The sequence below is a fragment of the Mustela erminea genome, chromosome 14 (genome assembly GCF_009829155.1).
Source record: "Mustela erminea isolate mMusErm1 chromosome 14, mMusErm1.Pri, whole genome shotgun sequence".
Taxonomy (NCBI): Eukaryota; Metazoa; Chordata; class Mammalia; order Carnivora; family Mustelidae; genus Mustela; species Mustela erminea.
The window spans coordinates 66,048,483-66,070,233 of NC_045627.1; the positions used below are offsets into that span (position 1 = coordinate 66,048,483).

Here is a 21,751-nt window from a genome sequence, read left to right on the forward strand (position 1 = left end):
AAGGCCAGTGGTTTTTAAGGATATGTATAGTGGCTAAAACTTTAGGCTCTAGGTCTGTATTACCTGGATTCAAATCCTAGCTGATAAACAGCAGAGCTTTGGGAAATTACATAATCTTTTTGTGGCTCTAATTCATCTGCAAAGTGGGTAATAAAAATATCTACTTCGCAGGGTTGTTGGGAGGATCAGATAAGTTAATATTTGCAAAGGGCCTGGAAATCGCCCCCACCAGGTTTAAAATGGAGAGCTGATTAGTCAGAATATCTGAGTGTGGGCCCCAGGAACTACATTTTACATTTTAAGCTCCTGAGCTTCTTATCCATGTGGAAGTTCTGACTTCACAGATGTCAAAAGGTGCTCCCCTCATCTGAGGTAGTTTTAGTCATGGGTTTTAGTGTATGTGCAGGGCTGGGACCTTCAGTTCCTGAATTGGGGCTTTGGCATGAACAACACCTTCCTGTATCCACTTGACAGGCTGCGACCAGCTGCGACCTGGGTGAAGGGCTGGCCAAGTCTGGCTGGTACAAGAGTGCCCTCTAGAGGACACACAAGGCCCAATCACCACCTCAGATTCAGAGCCCACAGCTCCTCTTCCCACCCAGCATCAGAGAAAGAGGCCCAGCTGATGCGTCTATTGGAACGACTTTATTTAAGTACATTGGGCCCCACCAGGCAACGTGGTCTGTGCAAGGGACAGGCTTGGGCTAGGAGAAGGGAGGTGAGCTGGTTAAGCACTCTGCAGTCCGTGGGTCGCCACATCGCTTTCACACACACCTGCTGCTGCGGCCCATACCTGGCAGGGCCTTTGGTCGTTGGACGGCATGGGGGAGAAGGCTGCCTGGAGTCTGGGATTGGGGCGGGTCTTGGTGTCACAGGTGAGGGTGCCGATGAAGATCTGCTGACCCCAGCTTTGCACCATCTGAGCTAAAGAGCCTTTGGACACTGCTAGGCCAGCCTAGTCCAGGGTAGGCACCTGGCCCCACTGGATCAGGGGAGATGAGCCTGTCAGCGCCTGGCACTCTGGTCTGACCCCACCCTCCTTTAACACATAAGTCCAAAGTTAAGAATGGCACAAATCAGCCCAGTTGGGGCCTTGTCACCTCTACAACCTAGAGCCCCCTGTTCCCCTCTCCCCGGGGGGGGGAACAGCTAGAGTGGGAAAAGGCAACCTGGTTAATGGCAGCTCTTTCTCCAGTCCTAAGGGGGCTGGATCCCCAATACCCCTCCTTTGCTAGAGGCCTCTGCCAAAGAGTGATTCTACCTCCTGTTTCAAAAAAATCCAACTGGCAACCAGCCTGTTGATCCCAGGGCAGTGAGCAAATGGAAGAGGAAGAAAGAGGCTGGTGGTAGTGACTTTGAATGTAGCCTCTGATCCTAAATAGGCCTGAGGCCTGTGGATACTGTCAGTTCACCGTTAGCAGGGAGTGGCGGGGCCCTGGACTATGCTAAACCGAGGTGCTGTAAACATCAGTGTGAACAGGGTGACTGGTGGGCAGGAGGCGGTGAGCTCCCTCTCCAGTCCCATACTGAACAAACACGTCAATAAATAAAACTGTTTAAAGATGGCATTGCCCAAGGATGGATGAGAAGCAAGTAACAGGGCCTGGGGCCAATAGGCTCCTGATGCTCTCCCGAGACCCCCTGGACAGGGGCTGAGGGTTGGAGCATTCACTCTGCCACCCATCAGAAGTATAGCACTACTCCTGCCTCTTCAAATGCCCAGTGTGGTCCTGGTCCCCAGGTGAGGAGGGCCCCCTGCCGTCTCCTGACCCCAGAGTCTCAGTAATAGCTCTTGGAGTGCTTTCCCAGCCTTCCCCAACCCAAACTGCAACAAAACCAGACAGAACTCAACTTCAGCCCCAGTCCTCAGTCCATGAAAACTGGCATGGAGAGCAGAAGGATGAGCAAGGGAGGCAGCGGCTGCCTTGGGCCTCGGGGCACCCTGGGGGTGGGACGGGGTGGGGCTAGCCCAGCCGAGGATGGGCAGCAGCAAGGTCTCCCGGGATTTACCCTCTCTGTCTCCCTATGGTAGTAAACGTAGTCCCACACAGCCAGACGAAGGCCCAGCTGACGAAGGAGTGGAGCCCTCTGCCAGCACTCTTCCCTGTCGGGGGCCAGTTAGTGGTCAACCCCAGGCCTCAGGCCGTTGCCATCATGGGTAGTTCATCGTCCTTTCTGGGCCCTGGGATCCCCGGGGCCACACGGCTCTTGCATATGCGCACACATTCGTACCCACACATCCACACACACACTCACACACACAGGCAGTTCCTCGCAAACACTCCCGACTCAAGAAAGCGAGTTTTAAAGTGGAGTTAACTTCAGAGAGAGGTGAAGATGATGTCCCAACATTAGAAGGTTTTCCTGTGGATAGATCGGGCACCGTCTTCCTCATATTCCTTCTTGGAGACCCACATCTTCTTAAAGGTGTCCAGGGAGGCGAGGATGGAGCCCCTGGAGTGGAGGGAATCCCAAGGAATGTTGTGAGAGGGAGAAAGTAGATATTTGTAGAGCTGGCCAGTCCCCATGGGGCCAAAGCAGTCAAGGCTTTGCTTTAAAGGGATGGGGTGGTGAGAGGTAATGATGCCCTCACTTCCTGTTCCGCTCTTATTCCCAGGAGAACTACTCACCCAATCCATGTGGAATACAGCCTCTCCTGAGGTGCAGATATCTGAAAGGGTAGGTGGAAAGAGGAGTCTGAGACTTTCACCCTCCTTGTTCCTTTCCCGTCCAATGCTCATCTTTATGGCCAATTTTAATGCCCAAGGCAGTGGATGCATTTCACACAATGTCCCTGCTGGACCCCGTGGCCTCTCTGGGGGGTACTGTGGCCAGCCCGACACTCATCTGGAGGAGCAGATTTCCAGCAGCCCTATGTATCTACAGCTATCAGAGAAGCTGGGGCTGTCAGGGGACAAGATTCTGCTGGGGCTGATCGGAAGCAGACTCCATGGCAGCAATCACACTCCTTCATTTAGCCTCCCTCAGGAGGCACTAAGATGGTGGACTGGTCACGAGGGAGCACTAGGAGTCAATGTGTCAACATTATGCTTTCTCTGAAAGACTACATGTGGGACCCTCAAGCCTAGCGGCCTGTGCCATCAGGGTATCAGAACTGCCCCCTTCTGTTGGGAGGGAAAAGGAAAATGGGTTCTCCCCTCTGATAGACGTCAAGGTCAGTGTGGAAGCTGGGAGCTGTCTAGCCTCAGAGGGGAGGCCCGGTTCCATGAAGCCCCAGCCCCCACTATGCTCCTACCCTGATCTTCACGTCTTTCGGAGCCAGTTTCTTCACTTCACTCAGTAGTCTGTCACCGAAACCTGAATAGGCAGCACAGGGGAATCTCAAGTCAATTCTCTGGGCACCTGGAAACTTCCTTGGCAATGGGCCCCGAGAGCAAAGACCAACCTTTGAACAGGGTGGAGCCTCCTGAGAGGACAATGTTCGAGAAAAGTGTGCGCCGCAGGTCCATGTCCGACTTCTGGATGGCAAACACCAGCACCTCATGGATGCCCTCACTTTCCTCTCCAATCAGGTCTGGCCTGAATAGCAGCTCAGGTGCTCGGAATCGGGAAGGACCAATCTGCAGGGTGGGGGGGCAAACTCAGAGGCTGGGCCCAGGGCTGAGGTCCCTTTAGGAGTGACAGTGGAAGAGGCCCCTCTGCCCATCTGTTAGTGACCAGGCGGCTAGGAAGGCCAGGCTCAGGGGAGACCTGGTATGTCAAGAGCCGAGCCTCAAAACACCAAGACAAAACTCTGGGGAACAAATGGGAAACAAAAAGGGACAAGGAGAGCTCTTGGGAAACCAGAGAGAGGAAGCTCTTATGTTTAATCCTAGCTCTGGGACTTTCCAGCCAAGAGACCTTATAATAAATTCATGGGTTTATTCATTCATGGAAATTTCTTCCTACTAATGCAGGTCCAGGAAGAGGTAGCTCACCCTATACTGTGCCAAAGTGATAAGTGATAAACAGCACTAACCACCTTCTTCCAAACCCCTTGATGCCTCGCTCTGCAGGAGACAGTGCCATTCAAGAGCTCCAGGGCTCCAGGCAGAGGGTGTAAAAGGGTTGGTGCATGTGAGTCCAGTCTTCCCCTGGGGAGTTCTGTTGGGGCCCTGAGCTTCTGGGGACCTGCGGGGAGTGAAGGGAGATCCAGACCTACCTCAATGGTGCTGCCGTCGGGCAGGTAGTACTGAGCTTTCTCCGTCTCTAGAGTCTCATCCTTCTGTGGGTTTATGGACAGGTAGCAGGCTCTCTGCAGGACCGAGCATGAGTCAGGCAGGTGGGAAACCTAGGCCTACCTGGTCAAAGTCCCAGTGTTGCTGCAGACATCTGCCAACCACGCTGATTGCCCTAAAGGGTCCCAGAGCTCCTGCCCTGGAGCACGGCAGGGTGGCCTCTGTCGGCCTTCACTGGGTGGCACTTAGGATTCAAGTTCCTACCTGCTCATCTTCCTCATGGGCAGGCTTGGAAACTGGCTCTCTGGAGCTGGGTCTGAGACCACAACCCAATTTTAGTACAGACTTAGGCTTCTTTTTCCCTTCTACTACTTGTGGTTCTGGGTCCCATCTACCCAGCTCAGGTTTCCCTAGAGCCATGGGTGGCAGGAGGATCTAGTTTATTTAAAAGGAAACTACTACCCACTGCCTGGGTGGCTCAGTCAGTTAAGCGTCTGCCTTAGGCTCAGGTCATGATCCCAGGGTCTTGGTACTGAGCCCCACATCAGACTCCTTGCTCAGTGGGGAGCCAGCTTCACCCTCTACCGGCCACTCTCCCTGCTTGTACTCTCTCTTGCTCGCTTACTAGCAAATAAATAAATAAAATCTTAAAACAAAAACAAAAATGTTCATTTAAAAAAAAGAAAACTGGGGGCGCGCGCCTGGGTGGCTCAGTGGGTTAAATCCTCTGCCTTTGGCTCGGATCATGGTCCCAGGGTCCTGGGATCAAGCCCCTCATTTGGCTCTCCGCTCAGCGGGGAGCCTGCTTCCTTCTCTCTCTCTCTGCCTGCCTCTCTGTCTACTTGTGATCTCTGTGTATCAAATAAGTAAATAAATCTTAAAAAAAAAGAAAAAGAAAACCGTATTCTGACTTCTTTAAGGATGTAAAAGAACATGTGTTCTTTTACAAAAGAACATATAATATAAGTTATAAAAACATAATAAACACTGGTATACCCATCACCCAGCTTAAGAAATAACAGCATCTCCCTTTCCCCCACAAGATGGCAGCACTTGGGGACAGGAACCATCAGTGTGAGCCCCCCTCAGCCCCCCATCATAAGGTAGTCAGGAGGCTTGGATGGGGAGAACAGAGCTTGACCAGAGACCCCTCAGGACTGGCGCTTCGCCTCTCTTTACTCCAGGTCACAGAGGTCCTGGCTGCCCTGTTCCCATTCCCCATCCCATCCCTGGGTGTGTGGGGCAGCACTCACTTCTTTTATGGCCTTGACAATCTCAAACTCGGACGATGAGTGGAAATCATAGCCCTCCTTCCGCAGGTAGAGGCGAAGGAAGCGAGAGACATCTCGACCAGCGATGTCGATGCGCATAATTGAGTGGGGCATGGCAAAGCCCTCATAAATGGGCACGGCATGCGTGACACCATCCCCAGAATCCAGCACCACGCCTGTGGTCCGGCCTGTGGCGTAACTGAAGCACAGGGGGCAAATCATCACTAACCCCTGCTTCCTCATCTGGGGAAGAAACTCATTTTGTTTTAGAGTTCAAAGTCAGCTAAACTAAAGCGGAGGCCTACCTTTCTCTAAGAACTTTAGACTGGACGCAGTACTAAGGAAGCCTGAGCATAAGCAAGCCTGAAAAACCTGGAAAGGAGCTGAGCCTCCTTCAATCACAGGTGATGGCCTGCCTTTGACTGCTTCAGGAACCCAGCCTACGGGGCAGTTTCCACTTTCCAGACAAGAGGAAAAACCTCGAATGTCTACAGGGGCCATGCAGGAAAGATAAATGAGTAAAGGAAAATAAGAATATTTTCACTTCCACAAAAAACTCGCTTTTTCCTCACATGGCCTCCTAGATTCTCAGGTGGTAGCAGTCAAGAGTATAGACATATTTCTGTGATACGATGGGGAAAAACCTGTGCTGTTTGAGAAACAGCAATGGACAGTCCCTCATGTTGGGAAGACAACAAGGAACAGAGTGGGCTGTGGCAGTCAGGCTTGCAAACTCAACTGGAAGTGGCAGCAGCTACTTTGGCTCCAGCTGACTTTTGTCCTATAGGAATGCGCCCAGCACTGCTAGATCATCCCAGTTTTTTTGAGAAAAGCCGAAAGTTTGGATTTTGATAGAAAAATCTCCCAATTTTTTTTTTTTTTTAAAGTAGACTCTATGCCTCATGTGGGGCTTGAACTTACAATCCTGAGATCAAGGGTCACATGTTCTACCAACTGAGCCAGCCAGGTGCCCCGGAAATCTAGTTAAAATGCTGGCTCACAGTTTTTCAATGGGATCAAACACATCTTGCCTGCGGGTCACCAGTGTACACCCTCGGCCCTACACCTAACCCTGGGATGAGGCAGGCTGGGAGCATGACAGGGATGATAGGGGTGTGAGAACAGGGACCCCGTGGTGGTGTTTCCATCACAGCTCTGTCAGCAGCTTGGCATAACGTCTATACGAGTAGGCACTGGATAAACATCCGAACACATTAGGGGGCCTTTGGGAAGAACTGTAGCAGTGTATGGCCCTTCCTAGCAGGCAGAGTGGAGAGCCCTGGGCACCCAGTCGCCAAGACAAAGAACAAGAGAAGCAAGAATGGGACACAGTCTCAATATTCCCTTTTCCCGCCTCTAGGAGACGCATCTCCATTCTGCCCTCAAGAGGCCAGGCTAGCCAGCCAGGCAGCTACTCACAGGCTGAGCACAGCTTGCATGGAGATGAAAAGGGCTGGTACATTGAAGGTCTCGAAGAAAACTTCAGCCGCTCGTTCGCGATTTTTCCGTGGGTTTAAAGGCGCCTCCGTCAGGAGCACAGGATGCTGGTGAAAGATGCCCAGAGGGCAATCAGGGCAAGTCAAGATTTCTACCCTTTATCAGCACCAGGGCAGAAGCCCTTGTGTGCTGGGCTAGAAAGCTGGGGGGACCTTTGTGAATCCCCCACCAAAAAAAGGCAAGCTGGGCCCACCAACTTCCCCTGCACAAGCCAATGTGTCAACCTTCCAAATTCATGCCCCTTTAAAAGTCTCGTTCTGGCCTTGCCTCTACCCCCTTTCTCCCCTCCTTGTCCCCAAGATTCTTACATAAGCTCCTGTATCTACTGTATACCTCTAATTGTCCAGATTCTGCTTAAATCTAAATTTGGAATTCTTATATTAAAAATAATTATTTAAACTTTTTTCCAAAATTAAATTTAAATATTGAAGGTATTTTTGAAAACCAAACATATCCCTCCCCTGGAAATGCTGATATGTCTAATATTCACCTTCCTTTGTTATTGTGCACTGAGAGTTATTTCCTTAGAAGTTAGAGTATAAGCTCCGAAGTCTGAAAGACATGGGTTTGAGTCCCAGCTTTCCCACTCTATTCCCTAGTGATCTTGGAAAGACTCCTTGGCTTTCCTGAACTTCTGTTTCCTTGTTTGGAAAATGGAGATAATATTCTCCATCTGTCATAGGACTTGTGTGTAGACTAGGGACAGACTTGTCTGAGGAGCATAAGGCTTGGTGGCCCAGCAAGAGTCCAACACTCTGGCAGCGATCTCCCTGCTCCTCCTCTCTGGGGCAGTGGCTCTGCATAGCTCTGTACACCCCGCTCCCGGGACCCTCACCTCCTCAGAGAAAGTCTGCAGCTGGTCCTTGGAATAGACATACTGCCAGATGCGCTCCATGTCGTTCCAGTCCTTGACGATGCCATGTTCCATGGGGTAGCGGATGGACAGCAGCCCTCGGTGTTCCTGCGGGCAGAGAGCAGGACTTGCAGCGGCAGCCAGCTTCTCAGCTAGGTGGCCCAGGGGGCCCCCACTCCTCTAGGACTAGGAGTGGCCACTGCATGGTCCTCACCCAGGGCTGAAGTTAGGCTCCCGTTTGCCTCGTGTCTAAACTGTATGCTGCAAACTGTTCTCACTGTCCAATTAGCCAGCAGGGCAGAGGGCTTCTGCATTTCCATGGCCCCTCAGTATCCTTATGGCAAGTGACAGGAGGTACCCTCCTCATGGTCTGACCCCAGGATACAAATCTCCTGGCTCTCACCCCTGGGCCTCAGCACTTGCCCCCAAGGTTGACAACAATGATTCTGTTGGTCTGCTTCTAGAAGCTGCCCATGGTTCCTCCGAGTGGTGCTAATTAACTCATCCCCAGGGTATCCCAGCCAGGATCTCCCCCTGAATCCCTTTTGCCAAAAAATAATGAAGCTAGCCAATTTGGCCATTGGCAAGGTAGTGACAGAATACGGAAGAAAGCAAAAGCCCTGTTTTCTAAACTGGTCTCTCTCTCCCCAAGTGCGGTTCCAGATATTTCCTCTCTAAAACCAGAGGCTGCTCCTGGGAGACGTGAACCAACTAGACCTGGGATGAGGGGGCCAAAGGTGATATTTTAAGAGGAAACTGCTCCTTTTACTCATGGCTGTCCCACTGCCCTTTTGGGGAACAACGAAGGTCCTCTGCTGGCTTGAGGCTTCTTCAGTAGAACTGGGAGTTACCTCGGCTTTGGGCCCAATGAAGATGTCACCTTCAAGGGCTCCGGCCATGACGCGAACGTGTTTGGGTCTGCCCACACTAAAAAAGAGAGCAGGAGGACCATTACTTTTCATTTCACGACAGAACACGGAAGGCTGTACAGATGTGCATGCTTGGATGGGAAGAAACAGACCCAGTTCTACTGTCATTATCTCTGAGAAGTGAGGTTAAAGTTCATTTTGATTTTCGTCTACTTTTTTGCATTGCCCACGATTTCTACAATAAACATGTATTATTTTAAGTTATTTGTATATTTCTGACCCAAATCAGAGATCCTTCTCTGTAAAAGGTGGAGGGCTGACCCCAAAACAAAGCTGACAAGCCTCCGACTATGCTACAGAATTACTTACTAGTTTGGAAAGCAGTATTTGGGAATCTGATCACCAGCAAAACCAGCTTTAATCACACCAGATCCCTGAGGAGAGAGGAGAAAGAAAGAGAAGTCAGAAGTATGACAAAAATAAGAGATATATATCATATAGTATGTATAGTATGGTTTCACTTTTATTTAAAAGAGGCCTTATATCTGGATATAATATGTCCATTTGCATGAACATCTGTAGAGGGTACACATGCCTCCAGGAGGGAAGTGGGACTTCCCTCCTGTATACTTTCACTGTATACTCAAAGTATTACTTGATTTTTTGGCATTCTTTGAACTTTCTTTTCTTTTCTTTTTTAAAAGATTTTATTTATTTATTTGACAGAGAGAGACACAGCGATATTGGGAACACAAGTAGGGGGCGTGGAAGAGGGAGAAGCAGGCTTCCGGAATAACAGGGAGCCAGATGCAGGGCTCGATCCCAGAACCCTGGGATCATGACCTGAGCTGAAGGCAGATGCTTAACTGAGGAGCCACCCTGGTGCCCCTTCTTTGACTTTTCTGCATTGACCATGCTTTCCTTCTGGAATCAAAAATAATACTAATAAAGAGAAGAAAAAGAGAAAACCCGAGGGAAGAGAAAAGTACCTAGAATCACCAAAGCAGCCAAGTTCAGGAACATAACCAGGGTGGGAAGAATGTGATTCTTTCTGTTAAACCACATGGGACACTGTTAACCTACTTTCCCAACTCAGGCCTGAACACTCTCTGCCCTCCAGGGTGTCTAGGACAGACACCACCGTGAACACCACCAGGCTTGAAGCTGACTCTGATGGAACATATATTGTCTGGTTCGTACTGCAGGGGCAAAGCTCTATGGTCTGTGGGAGGAGGGTTGTGGTGGTTTTATTTTTTATTTTATTTTATATATTACTGTGCTTTCTTTTACTCACAGGTCTCCTGCTGGTAAAGAGCAGGGAAGTTCTAAAGCATCACCCAACAAGAGACCCAACATTACAATCCTGATGCTTCAATCCTTGGTAAATTGGGTGGGTGTCAGAAGAGAATGTGACTTCTCTGTCAACATCTCTGGTACCACCTAGGGCCCAACCAAAGTAAATGTCTCTAGCCATGACGTCGAGGCTTGCTACTGCTTGCGGATAGAGCCTGTTCTCTTCTGAACTCTCCTACCACCACATTTGATAAGCTCACCCTTCCACTCCAACACGGTTTGCGGCTGCACATATAATAGGCGCAAGCCTTTTCCTGCTGCCTATTGACCCCTTCTCTTGGGGTGGAGAGTGATATTTCCAGAACCCATGCAGCAAGCGGTAGTAAACACATCAGGAGATGCTAAATAGCCAAGGTTATCTTTGCACCAAAGGCTTCCCTGCAACACCCCTGGTTTCCTTTCTCTTATTCCTGCTCTTCTACAGGAGAAGTATATGTATGTGTGCTGGGGTGGGTGGGTGGGCAGGGGAGGTGGTTAGATAGGCCATCCTAGTGCTTGACTCTGGCAAGACAGAGGGAGGAAGAAGTAGCTAAAGCATAAGGAATAGCAGTTCTCTAAGATAGCAGGAATCTCTGCCAACAAAAAAGAGAGAAAACAGGAGACAATGTGCAAACTCATCGGCCTGGGCAGAACAGCAAGGAGCCTGGAAAAGGTGCAGTTGTAAACTGAGCTGAGGGCCTGGGCGAGAGGGAGAACCACTGCTGCAGCCCCAGGGCTCCGGGACAGGGGCATGAGGAGTGAGAACAGCACTGCACAGGAGAACTGCGGGAACTTGTTGGCTCAAGCTTCCAATAATTGCTCTTAGCCTTCATCTGGGCGTGGTGATGCCAACAGACTAATTGGACCTCCTGGCAGAGGTTGAAAACAAGTAAAGATGAGACCTGCATTTCAGAGTCTAGATATTTTGAAAAGATGATTTCCCTGGATATTTAATTTTGAGTTTACTAGCAAAATCAGACTAGAGTCTGAGTGACAAGGCAAATAAAGATGTTAGGTTTATTTCTTCATCTCTGTCCTTCCCAGTAAGAGTATAAAGACCCAGTTCTTTCTTTTTTTTTTTTTTAAGATTATTTATTTATTTACTTGAGAGCAAAGGTCACAGCAGGGGGAAGGGCACAGGGAGAAGCAGACTCCGCACGGGGCAGGGAGGCTGATGGGGCACCTGATCCCAGCACCCTGGGATCATGACCCGAGCCGAAGGCAGATGCTTAACCGACTGAGCCACGCAGGTGTCCTAAAGACCCAGTTCTAATATCATTGCCTTCCTCCAGAAGGATAATCCCCTGTTGGAATTAATTTTCCCCTTCCTATTATTTCACAAAATCACCATTACCTGTACCATTAGGTAGTCTGCATTTCCTTCTGCTATCTGTTTGAATTTATGGTTTCCATTTTTGTCCATTTTCAGCCCAAGTGCCTCAAGCTCAGAGACTTTATGTATCAGCAGTCTCTGGCATTTGAGGGTACTCAAACAGATGCGGGCTGCCTAAAATTAAAACCGAGCTCAAATGATTGGTAGGTGAAGCCTCAAGTATGGAGCCTGAGCAGGCGGCTGGAACGGCAGCAGCCTTGGGCAGAGGCGGTGCAGGAAAGGTGAAGGCAGCGTCGGGAATGAGGCACGCGGTGGAACCAGACCCAGCTTGTCTCTGCAGTCTCACCCCGCCAGCAACTGGGTGAAGACTGAGTGGGGATGGGGGAGGCTGCTGAGCTGCTTCGGTTCTGCTAAAACCTCGCCACCACAGGATTATAGAAGGACCCTGTCCATTTCTTTAATAGTATTTGTAACTAGGAACTATGTACCTGGCAAATGAGCTTCTATTCTCTTTGTTATTCACTCTGGCAAAGCCAAGTAAGTAAGTGCCTTGTAGAGAGCCTTCTTGAAAAAGTAGTTTTGTCATAAATATTTGAGATCTGACGACTCAAGTCTGTTGCGAACCACCAATGGCCAACTGTTTTCTTTCTAAAGCTTTTTTTTTTTTTTAAGATTATTTATTTATTTATTTGACAGAGAGAAAGAGAGAGATCACAAGTAGGCAGAGAGGCAGGCAGAGAGAGTGGGGGAAGCCGGCTCCCCGCCGAGCAGAGAGCCTAACACAGGGTTCAAACCCAGGACCCTGAGACCATGACCTGAGCCAAAGGCAGAGGCTTAGCCCACTGAGCCATGCAGGAGCCCCTCTGAAGCAGGCAAGCAGCAAACCCCTCAACCAGGCTCTCCCAGGACCTGCTGACTATGTGCCTTGGGCAACCTTTCACCTAAGCACCGCTGCTTATTCTTGATATGCTGGGAAGGAGCCTCCCCATCTCCCATTTTACAAGTGGGAAAAGGATGCTGAGAGGTGGAGTCTCAGGTCCCAGGGCACTGAGGGCCTATTTTGGCACGAAGACATATTTTGTTTGGCCCACGAACCACTTTTTATAAAAAAAACTTTATTGAAATAAAATTCACTACCATATAATTTACCCACTTAAGGTGTATAACTCAGTGGTTCTTAGTATAGCCACAGTCATATAATCCTCACCGCAATGAAATGTCAGAACCTCCTCGTCGTCCCGGAAACTGTATCCTTTCACCGGCAGTCTCCGTCCTACCTGCCCTCTCCCACCAAGCAGTCCTCGGCAACCATGAAATCTATTTTCTGTCTCTGAGACTACAAACTACTTTTAAATTAACTCCCAAGAGTTAAAAATTAGACTGCAGGGGCCCCTGAATGGCTCAGTCATTACGCATCTGCCTTTGGCTTGGGTTATGAGCCCAGGGTCCTGGGATCGAGCCCTGCATCAGGCTCCCAGCTCGGTGGGAAGCCTGCTTCTCCCTCTTCCACTCCCCCTGCTTGTGTTTCCTCTCTTGCTGTGTCTTTCTCTGTCAAAAAAATAAATGAAATCTTAAAAAAAATTTTTTTTTAAAATTAGACTGCATATACAATCTGTCAATTTTCTGCTTTCTCTCAAAACAGCAGAAAATCTGGCAACACTGGGTCTCCATTCCTACATGGGGGCAAATGGCTGGAAGTGAAAAGCAGCTGGCTCTTTGGTCAGGCCCACTCAAGGCACTTTCCAGAGTCCTCATGCCTTCTTTATGGCTACCCTCCTCCTCCCCCTTTTTATGTTCCTCCTTGGCTTCTGCAAGTACTGGGTTCGAAACTCCTATTCAAGGCATTCCCAGCGACTAATTCATGTTTCTCCTTCCACGTGGTACCTGGTTTTTTTTCTTACCCTCAGAGCACCTCACCTGGTGTGAAGCACATCCAGGGCTCTCAAAATACACACAACTACACAGGGAACTCTGTAAGTCCCCTCCCCTTCATCCTTTCCAGCAAGCTGGGGATGGATTCTTGCTGAAGTTTGACAACCAACAGGTTGAATATCACATCACAAGTGACAATGTGACAAAAAATAAATATGCTGACTTCATTTCCTCAGCTAATTCTAGTGTCTCTTAAACTTAAGTGAATCAGGGACGCCTGGGTGGCTCAGTCGGTTGAGTGTCCAACTCTTGATTTCAACAGGTTCTAATCTCAGGGTCGTGAGACTGAGCCCCACTTCAGGTTCTGAGCTCAGCATGGAGTCTGCTTGAGAGCTCTCTCTCCTTCTGCTGCCTCTGCCCCTCTCCCTGCTAAAACTAACGTGTGCTCTCTCTCTCAAAATTAATAAATCTTTTTTTAAAAAAGATTTTATTTATTTATTTGACAGAGAGAGATCACAAGTAGGCAGAGAGGCAGGCAGAGAGAGAAGGGGAAGCAGGCTCCCCGCTGAGCAAAGAGCCCGATGCAGGGCTCGATTCCAGGACCCTGAGACCACGACCCAAGCCGAAAGCAGAGGCTTAATGCACTAAGCCACCCAGGTGCCCCATTAAATAAATAAAATCTTAAAAAATAAACAAGACTTAAGTGAATCAGCAGATCTCAAGAGCTGATGACAAATTATAAAATAATAATAATAATAATAATAATAAAATTAAGACCATTTGTGAAATTTGAACATTGGGCATTTGATGACATTAAGGGATTATTCTTAATTTTTTTAGGTTTGATAATAGTATATTGATTATGGTTTTTTTTTTTAAGATTTTATTTATTTATTTTTTTTTTTTTTTTTTTTTTTTTTTTTTTAAAGATTTTATTTATTTATTTGACAGAGAGAAATCCCAAGTAGATGGAGAGGCAGGCAGAGAGAGAGAGAGGGAAGCAGGCTCTCTGCTGAGCAGAGAGCCCGATGCGGGCCTCGATCCCAGGACCCTGAGATCATGACCTGAGCCGAAGGCAGCGGCTTAACCCACTGAGCCACCCAGGCGCCCAAGATTTTATTTATTTATTTGAGAGAGAGAGCATGTGTCCCGAGAGAGAGCATGTGTCCCGAGAGAGAGCATTAGCTGGGGGAAGAGGCAGATGGAGAGCGAGAAGCAGATACCTTAAGCAGGGAGCCAGTCATGGGGCTCCATCCCAGGACCCCAGGTTCATGACCTGAGCTGAAGGCAGATGCCTAACCGACTGAGCCACGCAGGTACCCCTGATTTTATATATTTCCCCTGATTATATTTTTAAAACAGTGTGGGAGAGGGTAGCTGGCTGACTCTGTCAGTAGAGCATGCGACTCTTGATCTCAGGGTTATGAGTTCAAGCCTCACACTGGGCATAGAGCTTACTTAAAAAAAGAAATTAAAGGGGTGCCTGGGTGGGCCAGTCAGCTAAGTAACCCACTCTTGATTTCAGTTCAGGTCAGGATCTCAGGGTGGTGAGACTGAGCGCCATGTTGAGCTCCACACTCAGGGTGGAGTCTGCTTGAGATTCTCTCTCTCCCTTTGTCCTTCCCCCTGCCTACATGCTCTCTCTCAAATAAATCTTTAAAAAAATAAATAGGGGCACCTGGGTGGCTCAGTGGGTTAAAGCCTCTGCCTTTGGCTCAGGTCATGATCCCAGGGTCCTGGGATCGAGCCCCACATCGAGCTCTCTGCTCAGCAGGGAGGCCTGCTTCCTCCCCTCTCTCTGCCTGCCTCTCTGCCTACTTGTGATCTCTGTCTGTCAAATAAATAAGTAAAATCTTAAAAAAATTAAATTAAATTAAAAAATAAATAAATTTTTAAAAAGTTAAAAAACTCCCACAGTATGGGAGAGGGAAGTAGGTGGGAATAGAGTTAAAAAAAGATTAGGCAGGAGTTGATAAGTGTCACAGCTAGGTGATGATTATGTGGATGTTTGTTATGTTCTTCCTGTCCTTTTGTTTATATTTGACATTTTCTATAATAAAAGGAAGAAGTTGGGGTGCCTGGGTGGGGCACTTGGTTAAACATTCGACTATTGGTTTTGGATCAGGTTGTGATCTCAGGGTTGTGAGATCGAGCCCTATGTTGGGCTCTGGGCTCAACACAGTTAGTCTGCTTGGGTTTCTCTCTTCCTCTCATTCTTCCCCTCCACCTGTGCATGCTGGCTCTCTCTCAAATAAATAAATCTTAAAAAAAAAAAAAAAGAGCTGGCAAATAAGATGACAGCACTTAACTAAAAATTCAAAACACCAATACTGCACATGCACTATAAAATATCTATGTCTGCAAAATCATGAATGGAAAGGAGCACATCAATTTATGATGATAGTTTGCTTCTGAGGTTACTTCTGGGACAAAAAGGACAGGATTGTGGAGGGGTACACAAAGAGACTTCAATTATATCTGTAATGTTTATTTCCTAAAAAAAGATCCTGAAGCAGGGGCACCTGGGTGGCTCAGTCGGTTAAGCATCTGCCTTCAGCTCAGGTCATGATCCCAGGGTCCTGGGATCAAGCCCCGAATCAGGCTACCTGCTCAGCTAGGAGCCTGCTTCCCCTGCTTTGTGCTCCCTCTGTCAAATAAATAAATAAAATCGTAAAAAAAAAAAAAAAAAAAAATCCTGAAACAAATATGGCAAATGTCAACATTTAGTAAATGTGGGTGGTAAACACGTGCTGTGTGGGTGCTAGTTATATACTTCTCTGAAATTTCCTGCATGTTTAACTATCTCGTTTTTTAAAAAAAGGTGGGCTAAAGCAGTATAAGATCCCCCCCCTCAAACAGTGACACTTACTTAGTTTATTGATGAACTTGAAAAGATCTGATACTATTCCAGCATTTAGGCCCAAATAGTCACAAAGACAGTTTTAAGATTGACCAGAACATTGATCCATTTTAGGACAGAACTTAACCTTTGAGATCTCAGCAAAGATTTGGGCTTCAGAATAAACACAGTATTCCAATCAAAGTGTCATAGTCATCAAAATGTGGCCTGGGAGCTGCCTTCCTCTTATATTACTATCTATGACATACCTTTATATGTCATATGACATACCTTTATATGTCAGGACATACCTCCTGCTTTTTTTTTAAGAATGACTTGTATTCAGTTTTTAAAAATACCTATCACTTTATCGTTGTCATTAAACTGCACACATGTGCACCTCCCCTTGCATTTCCCTCATTAAATTCTCATGAATTGGTTTGGTTCCAGAATAGGAAGAAAGGAGTAGTCAACAATTATTTTAAGACTTGGAAAGGCTGTGAACTGATAATGAGGCTCTTCCCTCTTTTCCCTGATTTCTTTGTTCTCCCCCCCACTTTTTTTTAAAGATTATTTATTTTTTTGAGAGCAAGAGAGCATTGTGTACATGTGAGCAGGGGAGAAGCAGACAGAGAGGGAGAGAACCTCAAGCCAACTTCCCTGCTGATGGAAGAGCCCGAGTGAGGGGTTGATCTCATGACCCTGAGATCACAACCTGAGCCAAAATCAAGAGTTCAGTGCTTACCTGACTGAGCCACATGGGCATCCCTCCTCTTTCTTTTAATTACACTCTCCTTCGCCCAGAAATAAAGTTGTAGCAATGTGTAACTATGGAGCAGTTAAGTCTGCTAGATACACATTATTCTCACAGATATTTCACGGTATTTTTCCTATCCATCTTTTACTTCGAAACAAAACAAAATCTCTAAATGTCAAACAGCAAGAACTACCTGAGATTCCAGATCTAAACATGTGGCAGATGTTCAGTAAGTCCTAATGGGAGAATTTCTCTCACTTCACCTTTTGGACTAATTATTGGGATGATAAAAGAAATGTTTTCCCAGGGGCACATGGGTGGCTTAGTCGGTTAAGCGACTGCCTTTAGCTCAGGTCATGATCTCTGGGTCCTGGGAATGATCCCCACATCAGACTCCCTGTTCAGTGGAGAGTCTGCTTCTCCCTCTCCCTCTGCCCTTCCCCACTGCTCCTGCTCTCTCTCTCTCTCCCACTCATATTCTCTCTCATAAATAAAATCTTTAAAAAAAATGTTTCCCAGAGAAAATAAACAAATCAATTCTTATAAATCTTAAAACTGAAAATAAACCTCGGCTTTGATGCATTTCAAATGCACTATGGAGAAAGAGAAAGGAGAAACTAAAAAGCATTAGCTTAAGTGACATTAAAGAAAATGGCTGGAGATGGAACTCCTGCCCCCACATTCCAAAATCAAAGGATCTAATGGGATGGACAGACTGCTCCTTCTGCCTTGCTGATGGAAACAGGAACTAGTTAATTTCTATTTTTTTTTCTTTTTAAAATTAAGAAAAACACATATGAAGTACATACAAACTGGATGAAGTATTCTCTGAAAATCGAATCAAGAACAAGAAGCCCTACTTAACCCTCTGCAGTAACTAACTAGGATCCCTCCCCACTTCAAACCTTTACTTATTTAGGGATATCTTTGTTACTGTGATATTTGGTCACTCATCCACCCATCCATCAGTCCAGTGAAAAAACAATTACTGAGCACATAATGGTGCCAGGCCATAGGTGCTATGTGTGTGAAGGAAGGTGGGAAGGCTAGAGTAATAAAAAATGAAAGAATGCTATCTTTCCCCCCAAGCATTTAACAGTCCAGTGAGGGAGACCAAACAAACAAACAAATCCAACCAAACAACAAGAAAACAAAACAAAAATCCTCCTTCAATGAGGTGTCTCATTGAGCTCATCCTCCTGCTTTTTTTAAGATTTTATTTATTTATTTGACAGACAGAGATCACAAGTAGGCTGAGAGGCAGGCAGAGAGAGAGGGGGAAGTAGACTCCCTGCTGAGCAGAGAGCCCGATGCGGGGCTTGATCCCAAAACCCTGGGATCACGACCTGAGCCGAAGGCAGAGGCTTTAACCCACTGAGTCACCCAGGCACCCCATCCTTCTGCTTTTCAAGACAGAAGCTATACCTCTGGAGAGAAGGAAAGCTAACAACAACAAAAAAGCACCTTTCCTTGGAAAAAATGAGAAACTTGGAACCCAATCTTAATTTGAGTCTTGGCTCCTCAACTTCTAAGACAGGTGACTTGCATACTGACTGTTAGTTAACCTCTCTCAGGTTCACTTTCCTGCATAAACAGGGGACAGTGATTCCTATCCACCTACCAGAGCTGACGCTTAAACGAGATGATGCAAACGAAGGCACCTTGTAACACGCCCAAGGTCCCAAGGGCGGATCAACAATGAATTCGACAGCTTAGGACGGATAGAACTGACAGTTTTCTCTCAACAGTTTTCCCTCTGGTACCAACCAATCTCTGCGGGACGAGCCCTTCCAGTGGAAGACAGAAATGCAGTTGTTTTACAACAGTCACCGTCCGGCCAAATTAAGAGCAGTTATTTAGATTCTTTCCATTTATCATTATTGATGCACTTGCGTGGGCTACGAGCAAGAAGAATAGCGGATAAAGCACTGGTTTTAGGTCACCTCTACCGTGTGACCTTGGGCTCACTTTACCTCTTAGTGCTTCGGGGTTTTTGTTTTTGTTTTTTTTCCTTTGTGAAACAAGGATCAAATTTCCTGCCTTAACTATCCCCTCAGTTTTTGTGAGGACTCCATTCGAATGTACGTGAAATCCTCCTGCAAGCACTTGAGCGCCTGGCAAATATGTTTAGTAATTTTTTCCCCCAGCTACTAAGCGTTCCAGAGATGGTACCTCCCTGCTTGCTTGGTCACTCTCTTTTCTTCTGGATCTTTATTAACGTTGTAATCTATAATCATAGAAATAATCCTATAGCCATTTCTGGCACCAGCTTCCCAAGCCCCACCCATATACACCCCCCAAGACCCCGCCCGGCTGGGGACCGAAGGAAACTTAGCCCTTCTCCACCCGAGGGCGGGCCCCAGCCCGTCAGGCTGCTCCAATGTTGAGTTCCCGAAGCCAATCCCTACAGCTCTTGTGCACCCGCCCGCCCCTTAGAGAGAGGAAACACTATGGCGGCCCAGAAGAACGGCGGGGGCGCAAGCCAATCACTGCGGAGGGCTGCTTTCATCCGGCAAGGCCCAGAGGCGGGGTCATCGGTCAAGATGGACAGCCAAGAGAGCCAATAGAGTTATTGGAAACTGGGGAGGGGGCGGACGCCCGGCGCTCACAGAACGGCTAAGGCCCCTCGAGCCAAGGGCCCAAAGACCCAGCTCGGACTACAGCCCTTCCCTTTATCCATCCCAAACTTCTCTATCACATGGTTGCTGGCTAGCCGCCCCGTCTGCGGACTACGGGTGAGGGGAGGTCAGAGGCGGCAGCTGCTGAACCCGCCTGACAGGCTGGGCCAGTGACAAAGAGCCGGTGGCCCAGGCCGAAACCCGGGAAGCGATCCCTTTGGGGAACAGAGAATAAATCCGTTTAGAGATAGGAAAAACGCAACTCACGTTGTCGATCACTACAGGCTGATTGGCGATCACATCGTAGGACTCCATGGCAGAAGAATCTCTCCTTCCAAGGAAGGAACTGCCACCCGGGTCCGCTGCTAACGCCACTGACACGCATGCGCAGTCTAGCCGCCGGTACAGGGCGTCCAGGGAGCGGCCCGACCTCGCCTTCAAAAAACTACAACCCCCAGCATGCCTTGCACCAGAGTTAACGCGCCCGGCAGCTTTGGAGCCCCGCCTAATTTAAGAGCAGGGCGTCACTTTCCTCTCATAATACCCTGGGATTTGTAGTCTCCGTGGATGAGTAGACCGGCACGCAGATTGATGGCTGCATTGCATGCCTGGATCTGGTTCCTTTGAAGGAATTCACACTGCATGCTGAAGTATGTAGTCTTCTTGAGCACTTGTCTGTAGTTGGGTTTGGATTGGCCAGTATTCCGTGGATGTTTAGATTTTCCAGATGCGTCCTGCCACTACTTCTCCTGGGTAGTATAAGGTTGCTATGTTTTCATTTGGGTCAGTAAGACATTAATAAACATTTATCAGCATCAAACTCTAATAAAGGAAAATTTAATGTCACCCCCACCACACGCATATGGGGAAGGAAGACATAATCGCAGAACAAAAGAAAACAAATTTTATAAAATTTGCTTTTTGAGAAAAACCAGCACATTTTGGTTCTTTTCACGTTTTTTCCTGGGTGGGTGTAAACTTTGCAACAGGCTAATATTGGTCTGAGGACTGACATTTGGAACTAAGGTACAGGTGATCTTTTGGTCATTAAAAAACATTGTTCCTTTAATAGCTTCAGGAGCTGCCTTAGTATCTCTGATTTTCATGAAGAGTCAGAATTGCTATTGATGAATAAGAAAATGGTAGTGAAGAGAAGTTATGTGTCGCTATTTTCAAATGAGCCCAGTGCATTTTTCTCCAGATTATGCAACCCCCACCCCCTTCAAGTTGCGGGGAATCTTTAGTCAATAGCATTGGTAATCAGGGCTTCCTTTTATTCCTTTCGCTTGGAATTCCTTATTGTACACAGGGAAATAATTCTCAGCCAGGTGCCTTGTGAATTAATTCTCCCAGGGGTGCCTGGCTGGCTCAATCAGTAGAACATAGGACTCTTGATCTGGTGGTTGTAAATTTGAGCCCCACATTGGGTGTAAAGATTACTTACAATTAAAAAAAAATTCTCCCAGTTACAGAGAGTGAACGTTAATGGGAAAGAGCGGATCCATAGCAGATAATAAATATCGGTGTTCCTCAAGGCAATTTGCATACATCTGCATAAAACAAAAATTAGAGATTGTCATAACTAAAAGCATTTATTAAAAAATTACCAAGTCTTGGGGCATCTGGGTGGCTCAGATGGTTAAGCGTCCTCCTTTAGGGGCGCCTGGGTGGATTAGTGGATTAAAGCCTCTGCCTTTGGCTTGGGTCATGATCCCAGAGTGCTGGGATTGAGCCCCCACATCAGGGCTCTCTGCTCGGCAGGGGGCCTGCTTCCTCCTCTCTCTCTGCCTGCCTGTCTGCCTACTTGTGATCTTTATCTGTCAAATAAATAAATAAATAAATCTTAAAAAAAAAAAAAAGCGTCCTCCTTTGGCTCAGGTCAGGATCCCAGGGTCCTTGCATCCAGCCCCACATAGGGCTCCCTGCTCAGTGGGGAGCCTGCTTCTCCTTTGCCTTCTGCTGCTCCCTCTGCTTGTGCTCTCTCACTCTCTCGGTCAAATAAATAAATAAATAAAATCTTAAAAAAATACTAAGTCTTGGGGTGCCTGAGTGGCTCAGTAGGTTAAATGTCTACCTTGGGCCCTAGTCATGATCACAGGGTCCTGGGATAGAGTAGCAGGGAGTCTGCTACTCCCTCTCCCTCTGCCCCTCCCCCACACACTCGTGCATGCTCTCTATAAAATAAACAAAATCTTTTTAAAAAATAGAAATAAAAAAATCACCAAGTCTTTTAAATTAGTCCTAGTTGACTTCACATTTGCTACTTTTTAACAGGACTCCAAAATAAGTATTTCAACCTACAATCCCTGAATTTGGCGGTGTTAGTGGCAGT

At 47.4% G+C, this 21,751-nt stretch overlaps 1 protein-coding gene across 1 annotated transcript; it reads right to left on the reverse strand.

Annotated features, from left to right (window-relative positions):
• Nucleotides 1-630: 630 nt before the first annotated feature.
• ACTR1A (actin related protein 1A) lies at nt 631-19,832 on the reverse strand. Its single transcript, XM_032313559.1, has 11 exons — nt 19,687-19,832; nt 9,038-9,102; nt 8,651-8,726; nt 7,782-7,907; nt 6,869-6,993; nt 5,432-5,648; nt 4,163-4,255; nt 3,407-3,581; nt 3,257-3,318; nt 2,631-2,671; nt 631-2,454 (listed from the first exon to the last, which is right to left on the reverse strand). The coding sequence occupies exons 1-11, from the start codon at nt 19,732-19,734 to the stop codon at nt 2,352-2,354; spliced, it is 1,131 nt and encodes a 376-aa protein (XP_032169450.1). The 5' UTR covers nt 19,735-19,832; the 3' UTR covers nt 631-2,351.
• Between the last annotated feature and the right edge of the window lie 1,919 nt (nt 19,833-21,751).